This window comes from Rosa rugosa, chromosome 3, assembly GCF_958449725.1.
Source record: "Rosa rugosa chromosome 3, drRosRugo1.1, whole genome shotgun sequence".
NCBI lineage: Eukaryota > Viridiplantae > Streptophyta > Magnoliopsida > Rosales > Rosaceae > Rosa > Rosa rugosa.
The window spans coordinates 54,500,370-54,522,026 of NC_084822.1; the positions used below are offsets into that span (position 1 = coordinate 54,500,370).

General features: G+C 38.9%; 2 protein-coding genes across 4 annotated transcripts; one reads left to right on the forward strand and one right to left on the reverse strand.

The window, feature by feature from the left end:
• The first annotated feature begins 4,190 nt into the window (after positions 1–4,190).
• LOC133735339 (helicase and polymerase-containing protein TEBICHI) lies at positions 4,191–18,457 on the forward strand. Of its 3 annotated transcripts, none has more exons than XM_062162753.1 (27): positions 4,191–4,396; positions 4,644–5,092; positions 5,307–5,514; positions 5,628–6,482; positions 6,756–6,820; positions 7,171–7,276; positions 7,374–7,574; positions 7,731–7,931; positions 8,220–8,381; positions 8,506–8,745; positions 8,874–9,086; positions 9,265–9,615; positions 9,811–9,963; positions 10,466–10,687; positions 11,032–11,250; positions 11,382–11,499; positions 12,087–13,282; positions 13,476–13,673; positions 14,166–14,425; positions 14,838–15,027; positions 15,129–15,236; positions 15,800–16,152; positions 16,597–16,705; positions 16,776–16,916; positions 17,167–17,263; positions 17,343–17,492; positions 17,932–18,457. In XM_062162753.1, exons 1-26 carry the CDS (start codon positions 4,358–4,360, stop codon positions 17,432–17,434), a joined length of 6,546 nt encoding a protein of 2,181 aa, XP_062018737.1. In that variant the 5' UTR covers positions 4,191–4,357; the 3' UTR covers positions 17,435–17,492; positions 17,932–18,457. The 3 variants fall into 3 exon arrangements, with proteins under 3 accessions (XP_062018737.1, XP_062018739.1, XP_062018738.1); XM_062162755.1 differs by having other exon boundaries at positions 12,090–13,282; XM_062162754.1 differs by lacking the exon at positions 17,932–18,457 and adding an exon at positions 17,609–17,918.
• LOC133735340 (BURP domain protein RD22) lies at positions 18,218–20,075 on the reverse strand. Its single transcript, XM_062162756.1, has 3 exons — positions 19,916–20,075; positions 19,708–19,813; positions 18,218–19,461 (listed from the first exon to the last, which is right to left on the reverse strand). The coding sequence occupies exons 1-3, from the start codon at positions 19,952–19,954 to the stop codon at positions 18,386–18,388; spliced, it is 1,221 nt and encodes a 406-aa protein (XP_062018740.1). The 5' UTR covers positions 19,955–20,075; the 3' UTR covers positions 18,218–18,385.
• Positions 20,076–21,657: the final 1,582 nt, after the last annotated feature.

The window sequence follows — 21,657 nt, forward strand, 5'->3', positions numbered from 1 at the left end:
TGATATCGTCTGCCTTGATGCAAAGAAGCCTCCTATTTTTATGGTTTACAAGCCCCTAGTTTTCCTCCTCAAACCCGGGTTGAGTTCTCCTAATTCTTCTCCAATTCCACTTGCTTAGCTGCCACACAATCTTCTGAACCTTCCTTAAGTCTTTCTAACCTTCTCTTGATAAGTATAACGCAGCAAAAATCCAATAAAATTCGTCCCAAAATCTGCCAAGAATATCTTCAGAAAATATAGCCTTTAATTCACTTTCCTTTCTCAACTATGATTGATTTTCCTCTCCATGTTTGACAAGGGTTCCCAGCAGATTCGAAGGTGATATTCTGCCACATAATACTTCTGATGTCACTATTCAAAACCGTGCAAAAACCTTCTAGAAAGCTTCTTGAAATGTGGCCCAACAAAGGTCTTGAAAATGCTTCGCAGAAAGACTTGTCAGAAATTCCAGATTTTCCTTATCCCCTGCTCATCTTTGCAGCATCGTAACTTATGCATTCCACCACCTTTCTGGATGATTCTTGATTTTGAACTGCTCTAAAACATACATTCTTCAAATCTGGGCAGAGAACTTTATGATTTTCATCCTTTAAGTTCAGTAGAAAAGTCCTTGAAAAACTTCCTGAAAAGCTGATGGAAACAGTCTTCTCGGCAATTGTTTTGCACGGAAACTTTCTCCATCTTCTCTTGAGTTTTATGACCAATGAATGATCAGACTCCATCCTTTGCATCACTACTTCATGTGAAGTGCCTTGATTTCCCCATTGAAGCTCTCTTTTCTCCTTTACTGCTTCTCAAAGTACCTAAGAAAATAACAAAGTTCAATTGATCTTTTTAAGGAATAAACCAAGCAAAAGTATAAAGGTTTGAACTATAAATTCGTTGCATTTTATGCTTCTATCAGCTAGTAGAGCACTATTCGTTGGTTAGTACATAATGGAATACATAAATTTTGTACAGACTCCTGTTTTTACTCCGGGACGTTTTCTCAATGCACACTTTGAGGTTCAGACTCTATTTCACTATTTATTATGCAGTTTCATTAATCGATGGCTGAAGGCGGCCGCACTTGTCATTTACAGAAGAAAAAAATTGTACCAAAAAAAGAATTTTAACGTAATTTATGTTCACGCGCTTCGCTGATTTTTAAATGGGTCATTGACCCAAAGCACCAAAATTGGCCAAAATTATCTCATTTACCTCACCAACAGATTTTTATTCTCACCAACCCAATTTAAAGTGAAATGAAAATTTTGCTCTTAACCTAATTAAGAAACCACAGCCACTACCACTTATCTCTCTATCTCATCCCGATCTCTCTCTCTCTCTCTCTCATCACCAATCGAATGCTGCCGTACCGGACATCTCCGAGACGGGCTCTGCCCTCTGCCGGAACCTCGCCGTCACCTTGAACCTCTCCACCGCCTTCAACATCCCTTTGAAATCGAACCGCTCAGACAGAACTAGAGTCTCACCGCCGGGTCGGGTTCAATCCAGATCGCGTGCATCCCGGCAACCACAGCTATGAAATTCTGGTGGAGGCGAAAGCGAGGGCTGGTTTGGTGAGTTTAGGTGGGCTGTAGTCGGTGAAGGAGAGCTTGTAATTGTTGGAGCTCGAGTCAAAGGAAGTGATCAGAGATTGGGGACATTGACCCGGTCGTGGTAGCTGCTGAAATAGCTGGATCTGGCGAAGGTGCCGGCAGCGTAGTTGGTGAAGTTGTCCTTAGCGTCAATGGGCGTACCTAGTGAAGTGTTCGATGTGCGAGTGGGAGGCTTCGACCTTGCCGGAGGAGGAGGAGTAGAAGTCAGTCCAAATCCGGCCAAGTCTCCTCTATTTTTTATATATTTTTTTATTGGATTTTTGGGTTTTTTTTTTTCATTTGAGATCGAGCATATCTTCAACCTCTCTCTATTTTTTTTTTATAAAATAGGGGCAAAAGGCCCATAAGGAAAGAAAAAAAAATGTTCTATTGGAGGAAATAGACTGCTATTGAGGGGCAATAAATGTTTTGAATTGATATAATCTTTTTTTATTTCCTTAATCAAAGTTTTTATTTGTGTAATTTTATGGAGATTAGTTCCTATTTCGGCGACCGAAAGGTTTATTGGGAGGCAATAAATCTCTCCGATCCCATATGAGATATTCGACAACCTCTTTAGGGACTTCTGACGAGGTTTTATAAGTCTCTATTGCCCCCCAATAGACCTTTATTGGGCGTTAATAGAGGTTTATTGCCTCTCTATTCCTCAATAGAGGGAAGACCTTAAAAAAAAAAACAAAAAAAAAACTTAATTGAGTATTAGAGAAGACTTTATTACAGTCTTTATGAATAAGGGAAAATTAAAAAAATTTAATGAAGTAAGTGAGAAAAAATCTCTAAAATTAGGATAAATGGATAAAAATCCTATTTAAATTGGTGTTTGAGTCACCCCATAATTTTTCAAGATTCACACAAAACTTGGTAGAATTTTCTGTTTTTTTTTTTTTTTTTTTTTTCTGTTCGATTAATGATATTTTGTGTTGTGTCATTTAGAGTTTAGTTATTGACTTATTATTTTTTTTAATAAAGAAATTTGATAAAAAAAAAATGGGAAAATGCTCGTTTACCCAATTTTAGGCTAAAAATTGCCCACTTGCTCCACCAACTGTTTTTTAACCCCATTTACCCAAAACACTCTAAGGAATTATTTCCCCTTTACCCAATTAATTCTTTTTTCTTTTTTTTTTTGAGACTTTTTTGCCCTCTCCTTCTTTCTCACTTAGAGAGAGAAGTCACCCTCCACCTTGCTGTGCTCCGGTGACCAGTGGCCGGCGCGGTCTCCGGTGACCAGACTCCGGCGACCGGTGACCGGACTCCGGCGAACGGTGACCGGATTCCGACGACCGGTGACCGGACTCTGGCGAACGGTGACCGGATTCCGACGACCGGTGACCGGATTCCAGAATCCGGCTATTATTGCCCCCCAGTAATCATATTACTGCCCCCCAGTAATCATATTATTGCCTCCCAAAAATCATATTATTGACATCCAGTGAATTGTATGAACTCCCAAAACCAAAATGAATACACTACAGGAACAATTGATCAATTTATAATCATATTACTGCCCCCCAGTAATCATATTATTGCCCCCCAATACAAAGTCTAATGTTTCTACTGCCTCCCAATAGACCACCAAAAATGCACCTTTTTGTAGGATTCACAGATAATTTGACTTTAATACACAGAAAACAACATATAATTTATCAAAACACCACACTATAGTGATCCCTGTCCCTCATATCGAAGTCTACTGGGGGCCAATAATGTGTCTACTGCCCCCAGTAGACCATCAAACAAACCCCACAGTTACGTTGCAATTCCTTCCTCATTCTCGGGGTTCACAATGTACAAAAAAAAAAAAATGCTTCTGGCACCCAGAAATTGCTCTGGGCACCGGATCTGAAGGACAAGGGACGGAGGCACCGGCGCACTATTTGCTGTCTGATCGGCCGGCCAGAACTGTGAAATTGCAGGTGCAAATGGCCGGACCTTGAAGCTCCAGAATTGATTGGATTTGGGACGAGGTTGATGGTGGAGCTCATCGGCGGTGCACGTCGACTGCTTCTCCAGAAGCTTGACGACCTCTTTCGACTGGTCATTGGAGAAAGCTCTGACGCGGATCGACGTCGTCCACGGCGAGGAGGAGAACGACGATAGCACCCGACGTGCCCGGCGAGGAGGAGCAGTTTGTCCCGAAGGTTCGGGTCTCTGACAACCCGATGGACCTGGACATGTACAACCAGTGGAGATGCTCCAGTGGCACTGGAAGTTCGACGATCTGATTCGTCAGAAGCCTAGGTCGCCGGAGGCCTGGGTTGAGCATCAGTGAGAGAGAGAGAGAGAGAAGTCGTTGCGGTCTGGGTCGCCGGATTCGTCGAGCGTGACGGAATTCAGTGAGAGAGAGAGAGAGAGATCGGTGAGGGGGGGAGAGAGAGAGAGAGAGATTAAAAGGAGGGTAATTATGTCAGTAGAAGTTAGATTGGGTAAATGGGGTCAAAAAACTCTTAGTGGAGCAAGTGGGCAATTTTTTGGTTAAAATTGGGTAAGTGGTCACGACCCAAAAAAAAATTGTATCATTTGAATTTTCGGCTTGAATTAAATTCTGAAATAATAACGGGCACAACTGCAAAAGGGGTCCCACAACTTGAAATTCCCGGGTGAGTCCGCTCAAAATCACAAATCTTGATTATTCGGAATAGTTCCACCCTCTTCTCCGGGCGCCTTCTCCGTCGTCAACCTCAGGGGACCAACCGAGCTCGACGCCAGAGACTTCTAGCTTTCTTCGATCGCAGTGGCACTCCGCCCTTTCCACCATGGCGTCTGGTTCGCCTCCTCCGTCGCGCATCAATCAGGTTTGGGCTCCCAATCCAATTCGCATCATTAAACCCTAGATACTCACACACTCACATCACATTCAAAAAATTCGATTATGTCTCTCTTTCTTCTTCCAATTATTTGAAGAATTCCAGATTAGTTTTGTTCGAATTGAGAACACACTCGGTTCTTCAACACGAATAGCCCTAAAGATCAATTCTGTAGTTGTTTAAACGCACCGGTTTGTATTCATTAGGTTTTCTTTCACTTTGTGTGCAATTACAGTTTTTTGCTTCGAAGAAACGGAAGCCTGTATCACCTGCTATGAAGTCGGGGAGAAATGAAAAGGATGTAAAAACCGTAGAAGGGTCACCTAGTGCTAAGGCCACATTGGACAGTTATTTGCGGACATCGCCGGAGAGTTATAATGTGGCGAAACCTTTGTGCAAATTTGGTGATTCAGCGGCTCGGCAAGATCAAGTTAGAAGGAATTTGGCATCCGAGATGGATAATTCTTCGAAAAATGAATGTATGCAGCACCGTTTCTCTTCTGAACTGCACACTTATGCAAGTGAGGCTTCTGGAGCAAATCAGAAGGAAATAGCTAAGGGATTAACCGAGGAGGGTGATGTTGCAGCTGGAGGTTCTTCCAAGGATTACTCAGATTTTGCAGGAGGTGTGGAGAATGTAGAGCTGAAGAAGTTTGCAGCCGACTTTTTGTCTTTGTATTGCAGGTATTGTAATGTATTAAAAAAAAGTTGGGAACTTTTCTACATCTTTATTCTGATCTTCGCTATAGCTGTTATGTAACTGTTTTTTTTTTTGTCTTCTGGTGGTTTATCTGGTCATGAATTATTAGTTGGTATTCCCCTAACCTCTTCTACAAGATTATTTCTGCACTCTATCTCTAATTTTTTTTTTTTTAAATTTCTGTTGTTTTTTATGCAGTGATGTTCAATCAAACAAAAGTTCTATGTCAGAGCTGAAAGTGAATGGTCATAAGAGACACCCTAGCCCATCTTTGCTTGACGAGGAGAGTAAGACATTTAGAAAGAGGCATTGCGGTAGTGATAAATCCTATGAAGAGCGTGAAACAATTCGTTCTACTGAGAAGAGCTATGAAGCAATGCAATCTGCTTGTGTTGATAAAAATAGGGTATATGCTAAAGGCTCTTCTGAAAATTTGGCACTTATGATTAAACTTAATGAGACACTTCCTTATATCTTATACTTAAATTTGAACTATTGTTTTCTTAATGTGATGGCCAGGTTACCATTCCTAATGAATTGCTCGAGCTTCAACAAACCTTGAAAACATGCAGTAATACACCCAAACTGTCTCTAGATGTAGTTGATTGTTATACACCAGGCTCATTGATTAAATCATGTGTTCGTCAGACCCCCAATTCAATACGTGGTAGCTCATTTTCTTCACCTGGTGAAGCTTTTTGGAACGATGCAATTCAACTTGCTGATGGTCTATGTGCCCAGGCAGCAGAAGCAACTACAGCTTCAGATAGCCAATATCATGGTATAAACTCTTGCAATTTGAGAAATGCACACTGTGACGAAAAGTCAAAGGAAATGATGGATGAAGGTGAGCGTATGGGTAATGGTGCTGATTCAGAGCCAATGGTAAAGCATAGGAAGGACTTGCATAAAGAAGTATCCCCACTGCCTGTTAAGCATTTTGATTTCTCTCGTGAGGACAAGATTTTGAATGAAAGTATGCCACATCATATAGATTCTTACAATTTGAAAAGCACGGCTCATGGAGGTGGCGAGCAATCTGAATCCAGTCTTATAGATGCTAGAGGTCTAAGACATGGTATTACTATGGTCCGTTGCAGCAAATCTCAGGCAAATCAAGGGCAAGATGTTGATTCTGTCACTGCAGTGACCAAAACGAAAGTGGATTTGTCTAGCAAGGATAATGGTGGCCCGACATTTTCTTCACCAGGTGATGATGTCGTTAAGTTGAATGGTAAAGGTGAATCTAGCGAAGCGAGTACTCCTTCAAGTTTTCTGCCACTGCAAGATTGTCTGGGTCTAGATGGTTGGCTTGCACCAGAAATATGCAGCATATATAGAAAGAAAGGAATTTCCAAGCTTTATCCTTGGCAGGTATCGTTCAAACTTTGTGGACTGGTGCCCATGCTGACTATTATTTATCTATTCGCACTTAAATGTATTCCATTTAGCTAAAATGCTCTGTCTGGTGGTTTGGCCTTAAGCCAACAAATGCTTTTCTTGCTGTTTGACTATGGTTCCATTGATTTCCGGGCATCGGTATACCGTATGCGCATCTCTTTCCTATAGCTATGTTTGGCTTGTTGTGTTTGAGTAAAAGTACCAATTAGTTTGAAGCATAATGTATATCAATTCTCCATCTTTCAGGTTGAGTGCCTTCAGGTTGATGGTGTATTGCAGAGAAGGAATCTTGTGTATTGTGCATCAACGAGGTAGTTATGCCATTGATATTTACCTTAGCTTTTTTATCATGTGAGTGCTTTAGAATGTTCCTCTGTGATATGATCAGTTTCTTTTAGCATCATGTTGTATATGTTATGATTCATACGTTCCTTTGTACAACGAGGCTCATGTAATGTCAATATCTGAGCAAGTGGCACTTGCAGTGTTTTTACTTTTTTTTATTTTTTTTATTTTGATGAGTTAGTATAATCTTTTACAACATAGTTGTTCTTGTCTAATTCAAAAATTGCTAGTTATTCTGTAAAAAATGGTATATAATTTCCTTTTGTTGTATGGCATCTTTATGTTCCATAATCTTGCTCCCTCTGCACATCCACAGTGCAGGTAAAAGTTTTGTTGCAGAAATTCTGATGCTGCGGCAGGTCTTGTCATCTGGAAAAATAGCTTTACTTGTACTTCCTTATGTATCACTTTGTGCAGAAAAGGTAATATTTGTTGTTTCCCCCGAAATTTGCAAGATATGATCATTCTTTCTTCTATAGGTAGTTTAATGATTTCAATTTTCTTTCTCAATTGGTGCAGGCAGAACATCTGGAGCTACTTCTTGAACCACTTGGTAAGCGTGTTCGTAGTTATTATGGGAACCAAGGTGGTGGTACACTTCCTAAAGACACTTCTGTAGCTGTCTGCACAATAGAAAAGGCAAACTTTTTAGTAAACAAGCTGCTGGAAGAGGGCCGTCTTTCAGAAATTGGAATTGTTGTGATAGATGAACTGCACATGGTACTTAAGTCATATCTTTTTGGGTTATACATTCACAGCTTGTTATAGCTTTACATTTTCCCTTCAAGATGCCTTTTGCTGTTTGATAATATTCTTTGGGTCTATTATTGTGGGGTGGATTTTATTAATGTTTTTCATGCTTAAAATTATTAACAGGTTGGCGATCCAAGTAGGGGTTATCTTCTGGAACTTCTGTTGACAAAACTTCGTTATGCAGCCGGTGAAGGCATTTCTGAATCAAGTAGTGGAGAAAGTTCAGGCATGAGCAGCGGTAAGGCTGACCCTGCTCATGGTTTGCAAATTGTTGGTATGAGTGCCACTATGCCAAATGTGGCAGCAGTTGCTGATTGGCTTCAAGTAAGTGGAACAAGACCTATTATCCTCCCCTATATCTTTGTTGGGCAAATATTTCATTGTAGGCCGTTGTCATTATCACGTGCAGGAGCTCTTTACTCCAACTTCACTGCAAAGTATGTGAAATGAGAGTGGCTTGGTTGGAAGTGGGGTTTACATGTAATTGACAGTTTTCTAATGTCGAATGCAAAAAGGTGTTATAGATTACATTTTCCCATCTTTGGGGGTTGAGGATGGAGAACACACATCTTTGTATATTTCCATAATTACTTTTCACATGTATGCATGCAGGCTGCCCTTTACCAGACAGAATTTCGACCGGTACCACTAGAAGAATACATCAAAGTGGGGAACACCATTTATAACAAGAAAATGGAGATTATTAGAACAATCCCAAAAGCAGTTGACCTTGGTGGTAAAGATCCAGATCATGTTGTGGAACTGTGCAATGAGGTGGGGACTTTATATATTCTCTTTTATATATACATATATAAATATAAATTTTTATTGAAGCTGCTCACTGGCACTATATTCAAGTTGAGTTTGATCAATTATAAACTGAGGGAATGCATCTCAGGTTGTACAAGACGGTCTTTCCGTGTTAATATTTTGCTCTAGTCGAAAAGGATGTGAATCAACAGCGAGGCATGTTTCAAGATTCCTTAAGAAATTTGCAGTCAACACTCGCACTAATGACAGTGATTTTAATGACGTGACATTGGCTATTGATTCCTTACGAAGGTGTCCTGCTGGTTTGGATCCAGTATTAGAAGAAACCCTACCTTCTGGAGTTGCCTACCACCATGCTGGGCTCACGGTATTTTTGTAGTATTCTCCCATGTGCTTGACTATCTAATTTTCGTCTCCATCACCGTATATTTTTTTTTTTCCATTTTGTATATAGCTCTGTTACTGATGGGTCTGTCTGTTTTGATCTTTTCTTAGGTTGAGGAAAGAGAGATTGTTGAAACCTGCTACCGTAAAGGCCTTGTACGCGTCTTAACTGCCACATCTACCTTAGCAGCTGGTGTTAATCTGCCAGCTAGGAGAGTCATTTTTCGTCAGCCCCGGATTGGTCGCGATTTTATCGATGGGACAAGGTACAGTCAAATGGCTGGTCGGGCTGGTCGTACTGGCATAGATACAAAAGGAGAAAGTGTATGTCTTTGAATTTTTTTAACCTGGTACTCCTTATGTGATTATATGCTTTACTCCTGTTTGCCTTTGTTCTTTTTTATTTTTATTATGTTATTTTTATTCTTTTGATATCATCTTCATCAATAGGTTTGTCCATTTCAAGTCTGTTTTATTCCTTTTTCTCATTTGACTTTACCAGGTACTAATTTGCAAGCCAGAAGAGATCAAAAGGATTATGGGAGTTCTTAATGAAAGCTGTCTGCCATTGCGCTCTTGTTTATCTGAAGATATGAATGGAATGACTCATGCAATCTTAGAAGTTGTAGCAGGGGGAATTGTTCAAACTGCTAATGACATTCATCGGTATGTTAGGTGCACACTTTTAAACTCCACTAAACCTTTTCAGGATGTGGTGAAATCAGCACAGGAATCTCTCCGTTGGTTGTGCCACAAGAAATTTCTAGAATGGAATGACGACAATAAGTTATACAATACCACACCCCTTGGACGTGCAGCTTTTGGCAGTTCTCTGTGTCCTGAAGAATCACTTGTATGGATTCTTTATCTTGTTGTTTAATTAATTCCAAATAGCTTTTGCAATCGGTATGGTATTAAGAAAAAAGTAATCATTGCACACAATTATTGTGTGACTGATTATATTTTGTTTAGTTTTAGCTTAGCCCTAGTAATTGGACAAGAGGTTTTTAGTCTGACGTTGATCATACTTTTTCTATTGGTGCTTTAGATTGTGCTGGATGATCTTTCAAGAGCAAGAGAAGGCTTTGTGCTTGCTTCTGATTTGCATCTGGTTTACCTAGTAACACCAATAAATGTTGATGTTGAGCCTGATTGGGAACTGTATTATGAACAGTTCATGGAATTGTCTGCTCTTGACCAGGTAAACCTCTTACCATATGACTGATTCTCTCTCTCTCTCTCTCTCTCTCTCTCTCTCTCTGTGTATTTTCAAACTTAGATGGAGCCTATATAGAGGTTAATTGGAGGTTTGGCGGAAAGCCTCATCTTTGAAGTGCCAACTTGTTCTATGCTAAGAGCTAATGACATTATCTATAACTGACCACTTGAGCTGAGGGGACAACACCTGATCAGAGTTATTAACACCTTGAGGTGCTTTGAACTTTTGCTCCATTGCAACTGCGTTTTAGCACACTAACAGTCTCTCAGTATCCTGGAAAACAATGAGAGTTTTTCTTTTCTTTTATATAATTTTATAGTAAAGTGATTTAGTTTGTATGCATACATGTTCTAGGAAATATAACACCAACAAATTTAACTGCTCATGTTCTTTAGTTCACAGTATTCAATTATAGAAATCCTTTTACGAATATTTTATGGATTTCGCAATTGTGGCTGTCTTAATTCATTTCATGATTATTCAGTCCGTTGGCAATCGCGTTGGAGTGACAGAACCATTTTTGATGCGAATGGCACATGGTGCACCTATGCGGTCATCAAACAGGATGAGAGAAAATACAAAAGCGTTGCATGGCAATTATGAAAGCCGACTTGGGACTACAAAGAGTACTGTGCTTCCGGATGATCAAACAGTTCGAGTTTGTAAACGGTTCTATGTTGCTCTCATCTTGTCAAGACTAGTTCAGGTACCACTCTTGTCTTCCTGAGTCTGATCTATGCGGGCAACCTCATTTTACTTGGCCTGCTAGACACACAGATGCGATGTGTAACATGCATTCACATTTATTTGCATGTGTTTTCTTTTTTCTCTGGTTCCCAATGCTGGGAGGGTGACACACAAACTTTTGTGGTTTTTTTTTCCCTTGTTCTGAGTGTCTCATTTCAGTCACCTGTATGAGATTCTAAATCCGTTTTCCTTTTCAAATATGAAGTGGCTTTTCTTCTGCATAAGTTGTAAGATTTGGCGGTTTTTTGGATTTGTTTGGTTATGTGTTTTGCTAAATATATACTCTTTAAATGTGGGGTGAAGGAAGTTGCTATCAATGAGGTCTGTGAAGCTTTTAAAGTGGCTAGAGGTATGGTCCAGGCCTTACAAGAGAATGCTGGAAGGTTTGCATCTATGGTAACTATGTTTTGTGAAAGGCTCGGATGGCATGATCTGGAAGGCTTGGTTGGAAAATTTCAAAACCGTGTTTCATTTGGAGTGAGAGCAGAGATTGTAGAGCTGACTACAATTCCATTTGTCAAGGTACAATTCCATTTGTCAAGGGTGATGAAAAGAGATGCTCATAGTCAAATGCCTTCAGTTGATCTCTGACAGAGATGCCCAACAGGGGTTTATATATTGCAGTATGTTTTGACTTTTTCTAGTATTTGTAGGGTTCTCGAGCAAGGGCACTCTATAAAGCTGGCTTGCGTACGCCTTTAGCTATTGCTGAAACATCCATCCCTGAAATTGTCAAAGCTCTTTTTGAATCTTCATCGTGGGCAGCACAAGGTAGTTTAATGGCCTGGTTATATGTGGTTGTTGGTTCATAATGATAATTGTTTTTCCTGTAATGTTGAAACTTGAAACCTTTTTGTAATGGTGCTCCTTTTGGTCTTGCAACTAACTGCAGAAGATACTATTCCCAATCAAATATTTAAAAGTAGTTTTCTACCTGCTTATGTTTTCTCAGATGCCTAAATTTGTACTGTATGTGTGGCAGCCTGGCAGGGGTCATGATTACTTTGCATAAACAGTTGAAGAGAGTATTTTCTTAATAAAAAAATAGTTCATGTAAATGACGTAATTTATCTGATACCCATCAGAATACTGTAATCTATTTCATTAGTTTTATATTTTTAAAAAAATATTTTTTAATGATGTTTTTGGGAGTTCTTTTCTTCCTGTACTTTTATATTCTTTTGGTCAGATTGCGGTAATTCTGCCTCCAACTTCATAAGTTTTCTTTAAGTGCTCGTTTTCTCTGTTCGCCTACTTTATTTAACTATATTTTTGCAAGATTATTATTTCTTTAAAATGCAATTCTTCTGTGTTTCTATTACTTGCATTCTCTCCTAATATTGGCAAGTTGATTGTAGAAGGTTCAGCTCAAAGACGCATCCAAGTAGGAGTAGCCAAGAAGATCAAGAAGGGTGCACACAAAATTGTTCTTGAAAAGGCTGAAGAGGCCAGAGTTGCTGCCTTCTCGGCTTTTAAATCACTTGGATTGGAGGTCCCACAGTTTTCTCAACCATTATTTCCAACTGCTGGTGGAAGTCCCACTATGCAAGGAACAACAAATTCCTCTGGTGATGAAAATACTAGTAGCTTTGTTAATCCCCATGTGGAGGATGCTCCTAAGCCATCTTTGGAAGGAAGGGTTCCTTCTGATAAGGTTGTATCAGGTGCGAAGTTGACAAAAACATCAGTTATTGGAACGGTGGTGGCTTCAGGAGAAGTAAATTCAAGTGCTGTCATGCAAATTAAGTTTGGGGCTGAAAATTCTGTAGTACCAATTGATGGGTCTGGTGCCCTTGCTGATGAGCTAAATGCTACTGTTCATCAAACTAAAATTGCTGACTTGACCAACTCGATTAAGGTAGACAGCTTTGGTGATAGAAATAGGATATCCAGCAAGTCTTTAGATCCTAAAAAGCAGGGAAGCTGTGAAGGGGAAAATTTGTCTGTTGGTGTTAAGGGCAATGCTTGTGAAAAAGGCCCTATTCATGCAATTTATACTCCCGGTGGAATAGATTCATTTTTGAATATTTGGGAAACCACCTCAGAGTTTCATTTTGATATCCATTACAACAAAAGATCAGAATTGAACTCTGTTGCCCCCTTTGAAATACATGGAATGGCCATCTGTTGGGAAGATTCTCCTGTGTACTATGTTAACATTCCTAAGGATCTGCTGTGTTCTGGCAGCAACAGTAAAGATGAAGGGCTGCGTTTGACTGCATCAGGTGATAGAACTAATGTGTTACCTCTTGATGATATGTTGGAGCTGGCTAAACGTAGATGGAGCAGGATTGGTGAAATCATGGGGAAAAGAGGTGTCAGGAAATTTACTTGGATGTTGAAAAGTCAGATTCAGGCACTGAAGTGCCCTGCAGTTCAAATACAGAGATTTGGTTGCCAGAGTCTTGTAGGGAAAAGTATTTGTTTTGAAATTATAGACACCTCGTTTTTATTGTTGCCACCAGTTCATATACAAGATGGCATTGACATGTGCATTGTGGCCTGGATTCTTTGGCCTGATGAGGAGAAAAATTCTAATCCAAACTTGGAAAAGGTAAAATAGGATTTGAGCATGTCCTTTTGACTTTTGGAAGAGATATATTCTTCTTTTCTTTTGTCCATCAAAGCATTTCTTTATGGCAAAAATTTTGTAACTGCATGATCTTTTGAATGTTTTTGTTTTAAGTAATAATTAGATGTTCATTGTTTTTCAATTTGCCTTATGAAGCTTCAAAAATTGATTGTAGGAAGTTAAGAAAAGGTTATCCAGCGACACTGCAGCAGCTGCAAATCGAAACGGCAGGTGGAAAAATCAGATGCGAAGAGCTGCACACAATGGTTGCTGCCGTCGAGTTGCTCAAACACGGGCCTTATGTTCTGTTCTGTGGAAGTTGCTTGTTTCGGAAGACCTTGCTGAGTCACTTATAAATATAGAAGTTCCATTGGTAAATTCTTTGATCTTATCTGATGTAATTTTCTAAATGGTGCTTTTGATGTGGTGATTCAAACTATCAAATAATTCTATGAATGTTAGAGTAAAAATCAATTGCTGATTCCAATTTGGTGATCTGCTTGGAAAGTGATAAGATAGTACTTATAATGAACCACTGGATAAAATTTTTTGACAGTGACTGCTTCCCCCCAGTACACCATTCTTTTACTAATGATTCTCTTTGACCAGAAAGAAAAACATATATGAAAATAACTTAGAGAAGTTCCTTGAAAGAGGTGTACAATTATTCCAACAAGTCTGCCACTCTTGTAGTGGCTTTTGCCTATATGCATGCAGCAGTTTAGTTGGGTGCTTGGGAACCAGTGCCCAACCACTTATGTCGATTAATGTACTTTTTTCTCTTTTTGGAACCATTAAACCAGCAGCTATACTTCTTTGCTATTTGGAAGCTTTGACACTATCTTACTGCTTCTTTATACAAAAGGTTAATATTCTTGCTGACATGGAGCTTTGGGGAGTGGGTCTTGACATGGAGGGATGTCTGCAAGCACGTAATGTGCTGGGGAAAAAGCTAAGACATCTTGAGAAAGAAGCTTATAAACTGGCTGGCATGACATTTTCATTATATACAGCTGCAGATATTGCTAATGTGCTGTATGGACACTTAAAGCTGCCCATACCAGAGGTGCGCAACAAGGGAAAACAACATCCAAGTACTGACAAGCATTGCTTGGATTTACTAAGGTTAAGAGACACTTCTTTTCCTCTGTTCTGCTTCATAACATTACCTGTCCTAAGGTTAATCCACATCATGATTATTATTCTATAAGTGCACTAACTAATCCAGTCTATTGGTTTCTTGCTTGTTTGCATCGCTTGAATAGTGTGATTCAAATTCTTTTTCCTATTCCTTTTTGAAATCTTGATTGGGTACGTAAATAGAGAATACCACATGCCTAAACTTTCTTTTTTGGTCATCGTTGGAAGCTTCTGGATACAGACAAATTTGATATGTTTTAAATTCTTGGAACTGGGGCTCTTCCTGTCTGTCATATATCTATATAATGATAAATGTTAAATTTTCTTCTGTCATGGTTGTTGCATTTTGATATATGCCAAGCCATCTTGCATTTAAGCAGCTTTGATTTCATTTCAGGGACGAGCATCCTATTATTCCCATCATCAAAGAGCATCGTACATTGGCAAAACTCTTAAACTGTACGTTGGGATCAATTTGCTCACTTGCTAGGCTATCTGTGAAGACACAGAAGTACACATTACACGGTCATTGGCTCCAAACATCAACAGCTACTGGTCGGCTTTCAATGGAGGAACCTAATCTCCAGGTATGAGTTTTCAAAAAATCATTTTATCCTTTCCCCTGTTGCTTTAGAAACTTGAAATTAATGTTCTTAGGTGACTCATTCTTTTTTCTTATGGACTGCAGTGTGTGGAACATATGGTTGACTTCAAAATGAACAAGGATGAATATGGAGGCAAAAGTGATGCTGATCATTACAAAATTAATGCTCGAGAATACTTTATACCTACTCAGGTAACGATTTTTTTGCTGATGTCTTAGAAAGTTAGAAGGTGCTGTATGTGTGATTATTAGATTTCTAGCGAAAACTTGAAGGAATCTCAAACAGAACCATCCCAAAGACAACCTTCTTTTTTTATTCCTTGGCTAACATCCCTTCTTTCCTTGTGTCGAACTACTGAGCTTCTTTTTATAGAACCCTAGATACTTTCTTTGGAGAATATGAAGTGCTTAGTGGTGGTTCTCTTTTTTTTTTTTTTTTTTTTTTTTCTTTTCTTGGTATACTCACTGTTCTAAACACCCCCTCACTGCCCAAAAAAAAAAACACTACATGGGGCAAACAAAGCCGAGCTGACTTAATACAAACAAAAAAAAATTTAGAGTGTAGTAACTATTATGTAGACTTATTTGTAAGTTAAATAAAGATTGCTGCTGACATTACAACAAACTTTGATGACGAGCTGAAAGCTAATATTCAAAGTTTTAGTAAATGAGGATGCAGGATTTTTTGGATGGAGTAGGACAGGGTCTGCTATTCATTTACATCAGTTGATTTTGTTTTTTCTAATTTTATGCAGGACAACTGGATACTCTTGACCGCAGATTATTCTCAGATAGAACTGCGGCTGATGGCCCATTTTTCTGAGGATTCCTCACTCATTGAACTCCTTAGTAAGCCCCATGGTGATGTCTTCACCATGATTGCAGCTAGATGGACTGGAATGTCAGAAGATTGTATTAGTTCTGATGTACGAGATCAGACCAAAAGGTTGGTGTATGGAATTCTCTACGGAATGGGTGCTAATAGCCTTGCAGAACAACTGGATTGCAGTCCCCAGGCAGCTTCTGAGAAAATACAAAACTTCAAAAGTTCTTTCCCCGGAGTTGCTTCTTGGCTCAATGAAGCAGTTGGATATTGCCGCAAGAAAGGGTGGGGATTTCTTACTGCTTTCCTTGTTACTATTAATTAGTTCAACTTATTTAGAGAAAGGTAGCTACTACATATAAAACCATGTAGGATTTTGGTTTCTGTTTCTTACAAGTGAATATGCTTTTCTATTCTTCCTTAAAGTATTCAAGTCTTTTCTGTGTATTAATATTTCATTTCTGTTCTCTTGGCCTACTAGGAAAGTAGTTGCGTGATTATTTTATTGTCTATTGTTTTGGTCTTGGAATTTCTTTGTTTCTTGTTAGGAAAAAAAAAACGTAGGAAGAAGCCTCTCATCATAAAAAACAGGGGTTGTGTTGATATATCATTCTTTGTCTTGCTCTTTTCTTTCAGGGATGAAAATGTAATGCACTGTTGCAAACTCTTTACTTTTAAGCTATAATCAACTGTTAAATTGTTAATTACCTACATATTTTTGTGTCCCAGATATGTGGAAACCATTAAGGGAAGAAAACGATTTTTGTCTAAAATAAAATTTGGGAATAGCAAGGAAAAGTCAAAGGCGCAGAGACAGGCTGTAAATTCGATATGTCAGGTACAACTTTTTCCCTCCCAAAGGAGCGATAATTGTGCACTGTTCATGGACTAATGTCTTTCTTTTACAGGGATCCGCTGCTGACATAATTAAGATTGCAATGATAAATATTTACTCCATAATAGTTGATGGAGATGAAAGGCCTGATTCGACTTCTCCACTTGCAACAAAGTTTCACAAACTGAAGGGCCGCTGCCGAATTCTATTGCAGGTTGCTTTGGGAAATTTCTTGCTACTTGTGCTCTATTATTTTTCTTACTAGGAGTTCTTGATACTATTCAAAATGTTCCTATGAAAATATAGAAACGTAGAAATGATATGGATAATATATATATATATATATATATATATAATTTTCTGAGTGAAACTTATTAGATTTGTTAGTGCAACATGATTTCACTTTACTTACAATACAACACATTGTTAAATGTTGGGAGGTACTCTTGCTGTTTTCTATGCAGGTACATGATGAATTGGTACTTGAAGTTGATCCTTCTGTGATAAAGGAAGCTGCTTTGCTGTTACAAACAAGCATGGAAAGTGCTGTTTCGCTTCTTGGTATATATTTTTAATGTTTCTGGATGTATTGCTGATAGTTTGAGAACAGCTTTTAATTGTTTAATTATTTGTTTTCCAGTTCCTATGCATGTCAAATTGAAAGTTGGAAGAACTTGGGGTTCTTTGCAACCCTTTCAGGCTGACCAATATGAAGATCTGCCTGATCCATAAATTGACGATGTGCTCCTGTTCTTGATCTGAAAAATCAAAACTTTCATGACACTGGAAGGTGATTACAAACAATCTATGCATGTCTGGTTGTCAAATGAAATGTTTTACATATCTTCTAGTTATATTATTGTTTTTTTTTTTTTTTACTAATCTTTGTAAATGTTTCGATGATAGGTATATAAAAACACACACGGAACTTCACTTTATATTCTGGTTGAGCAATGCATACCTTGGAAAGAGGCTGGGTTATGACTTATAAGGGTGTTTTGCATATATTTCTGCCTTCACATCATCTAGAAGTTCTTAATGAAAAATTATAGGGATTTTGCATATGCATAAGAACTGGCTTCTGAACTTGTGTCACCTCTCAGTATATTTCATTGATAGACAGCCAAAACTGGTCTTATAGTAGCCATTCTTCAGGTTTGCATATACATTCTGTGGTATACACACTGGATTTAATATCATAGTGATATAGTTGACATTTTGGGTTTCAGTTCCACGAATGCCATGTAATGAGCTTTGCTGGATCTACAGAGCCTAGTGGGATGCCAAGTAAGTTTGTTTAAATTGTTTCAGTGGAAGTAAGTTTGGTGTGTTTCAATTTCTGTGATTACTTTGTAACAGGAATGCGGTAGTTAATAGATAAACACATGTAATGGAAGTTAATGGTGTAATGCTTATTTAAGTCTCTCTAGATTGACAGCCTAGTAATTATAATGAGGTTCTTATTATTGGAGCAGATATATCAGTTCACCACTGAACCATCGGAGAGAACAGAAGTAGCACCACAAAGCCAAAGCTTATTATGTATTTTACTGAATATATAACATGTCCACTATAGCATGCTTTATAAGTTGAAGTACATAGTGACAAGAAATGAGTAGGTTTTCAAACTATTGGCATTGAAACTATGCTGAACGCCCAGGTAGAACAACTAATGGATTCGGCTTATGTGGATTTCTGGTTTGGAACCCAGACAATATGATCACTGGGAAGAAAATGGCAGATGGGAATGGTTCCTGGCTTAACTTTGAGAACTTGGAAGGCCAAATGCTTTGGGTTCCATTCTGAGGTGTCTGTGTGGCAGACTGCTACTGCCTTAGCGTTCACTCCATCAGCACCTTCCAGCGGCACTATATAAGCTCTTGTGGTTGTTGTTGCATGGCAGTAGAAGACAGCATACACATAGTTCTGCTTATGGCATGCAATGGATTTGTCGCCTGCCAGCTTCTTCACTCCAGGCAATATTGTGTACTTCTGCATGGTGGTTCCCTTTTCAACCTCTGTTGAGACTGCCTGAATGTTCCTTCCAAGCTTGGAAGTGCTGAAGTCAATCATTGACTCCAAAGAGGTTGCACAATATTTTTCCTCTCCTCTAATACCTGGTTTCTCACACTCTTCAATGGTTTGCTTAATTGTGTCTGCTTCTGCAGATTCTGGTTTCACTGAAAACTGGTCCAAAATTTCGGGCAGTTTATTAGATGAGAAAGGGATCGACTCTGCAGTTTTGCGTGGAAGGAAAGTTGCTGTGTCTGAACTTTTAGTGAAGCGCAAGTTCATCTTTGTGCCAGGATGCATGTCCTTCTCCAAGAAGAAAAGTACGATCTGTGGATCTTCATGAAGTTGAGTCTCAGTAGCAGCATAGTTGTATACAAATGGGCTTTTGCCTGGTGTTACGCCAACATATACAGGTTTTCCCTTGTGACCTGTGCTTACATGCACTCCTCCTTTGCCAACACCCACGTTGGTTCCCTTGCCGGGCTTTCCAGTCTGCACTCCAACACCACCTTTTCCCCCTACGTTGACATTGGTACCACCCCCTGGCTTTCCTTTTGGAGCATGCACATTCACACCACCCTTTCCAACATTCACATTGGTTCCTCCAGGCTTTCCTTTTCCAGTGTTAACATGAACACCACCCTTCCCAACATTGACGTTGGTGCCTGCGGGCTTTCCTTTACCTGCGTTAACGTTCACACCACCCTTCCCTACCCCAACTGAGGTGCTCTTTTCTTCGCTGAAGTCTGCAAATTTAGCAACATAATGGAGAACAGGTGAGCAGGTGAGTGATATTCACCTAAATTGAAACATGTCTGTTAAACTATCGAATCTTGAATGAAAACTATCCTGACTGTTCTTAAGTGACGTATGCAGGAAACTACATGTAATTCGGAATTATTGCTCTATGGAACTTATCAAGAGGTTAATAGAGCTGCTTAAAATGCTTGAATGAATTATTGCTCTATGTAATTCAGATTCTAGTCACAAACCAGATTGCAGAAGTTCACTGAGAGTTTTTGGCATCCGTGTGTTTGGCAAGACAGAATTCCAGTAAAGTTGAGGTGATAGAGCAGCATGGCTTACCACCAGTGTGAACTGCAACATTGGAACTCTCATCAGCAAGGGATCAGAGTATCAAAAGTCAGTAGAAAATATTGAACTAAAATTATAGAAAGCAGGAACAAAATGTTTTCTTACAGTGAGAAAAGCAAAGATGTGTGGGAGATGGAACCCCATCGGAGGACTTGGATACTGCAACTTAAAGCTATTGGAAGAAGCAAAATAGAAACTCAGAGATGAGCTTAGATTAGATGGTGAGCCAGAGCAAGTGCCTTCACATTTATAAGGGGAAATGTACTATGAACTGAAAGTTGGTTGCGGTAGTAACAGTCTACCAGTATAGTCGCAAAACTTAAATACTTCAACTGTTATAGGCTTACTCACCTTCATTTATGTCGATTAGGATAGGTGAGCATGGGAGGTACTGGACAAGTGTGTGCGGGTAAACTAAGAAGCAATTGGAGTTTGGTTTTGAATTGGATTTGTTAGTTAGTGAGAGAGTGAAAGACTAGAAACAAAGGAAGGCACCTTCACTCTATTGCTTGGACCGGTAAGGGTTTAGGCCCGGCCATTGAATTGTATGAAGAAAATACATCGTTTATTTATTACAGGAGAGACTTTTGTCAATGGAACTAAACCCTAACAACCAACTGCTCCATTTATTAGGGTTTAATGGGGGTTGTAGGTCTCAGTCTCCCCTAATATCATGGCCATAATCAGTCACTAACCAAGTCCCTATTTCGATTGTTTCGATGTCCCGATTCATATTCAGATAAGTAATGGGATTGTAATGTTGTCCAATTGCCTTAAATCCTTTGCGTGAAGCAGGACATACATGAAAATGTTCATCATATTATGGAATGAGTACTGGTTACATTTGTTAAAAACATTATTTCAATATTTCATGCAGTAGAGACTGTAGAGTAGAGATGCTAGATGATGGGGTTTTGAGACTTATAAAACATAAATGCTAGGTGAATTATCTTTTACTTACCACCAACATTATGTGGCGGAGTCTTCTCTATTAGATTACTTCAAAACTTTTTCTTTCTTTTTTTTATCCCCACCCTATCTCATGATAACAATCAAAATTGAATCTGTGACCTCCAATTTCAAATAACCAACAAGACAAAACTCAGTAGCTTAATCCATCAAAACATGTTCTAATGATTTTACCTTTCTTCTAAAAAAAAAAAATAATAATGGGGTTGCATTTTTTTTCTTTTTGTTACAAATAAATAACGGGTTACTTTTATGCACGAGAGATTTCATTGTAAATTTTTCTGTTAATCAAAGTTGTCCGTAAATTCTTGGGCCCCTTTGTTAATTTGAGAAGCATGTGGTGCAGTGACAATAAATAGAAAGGCCCAGCCCCAAGAAGGGTGATTACTATGGACACCCTAAAATTCTCTGGACATACCCCCATGATCCATGGAAATTTCATTTTCAAGCCAGATCTTCTTTTAAGGGCCTAGATATAAATGGATCACCACCCACTGGAAATTATCCGATCTTCTTTCATGGAAATTACCCCATAATCCCTTGCATGTTAATCAATCCGATCATATTCCTTCTTTCTTTCTTTTTTCAGTAACCCTACAGTACCCTCATCCTAAACTTAGGCCGGTTCCCCTCTATAAATTTGTGAGGGAAATGGACTTTCTTTTTACTTTAAATAATTAACCCACCTTGAACTGAAAGTCATATATCCTGTGGTGGGCTACCGCACTATCATCTTCTTTTTTAACTTTTTTTTTTTTTTCACAAGTCACAAATCACATGTCTGTATCTAAAACCCTCCTTTCCCCCACTATGTTTTGCCTTTTATAGGGCTTTACTAAGGCCTTGATTTTGTTCTTGTATAAGTAAAATTTTGGTGG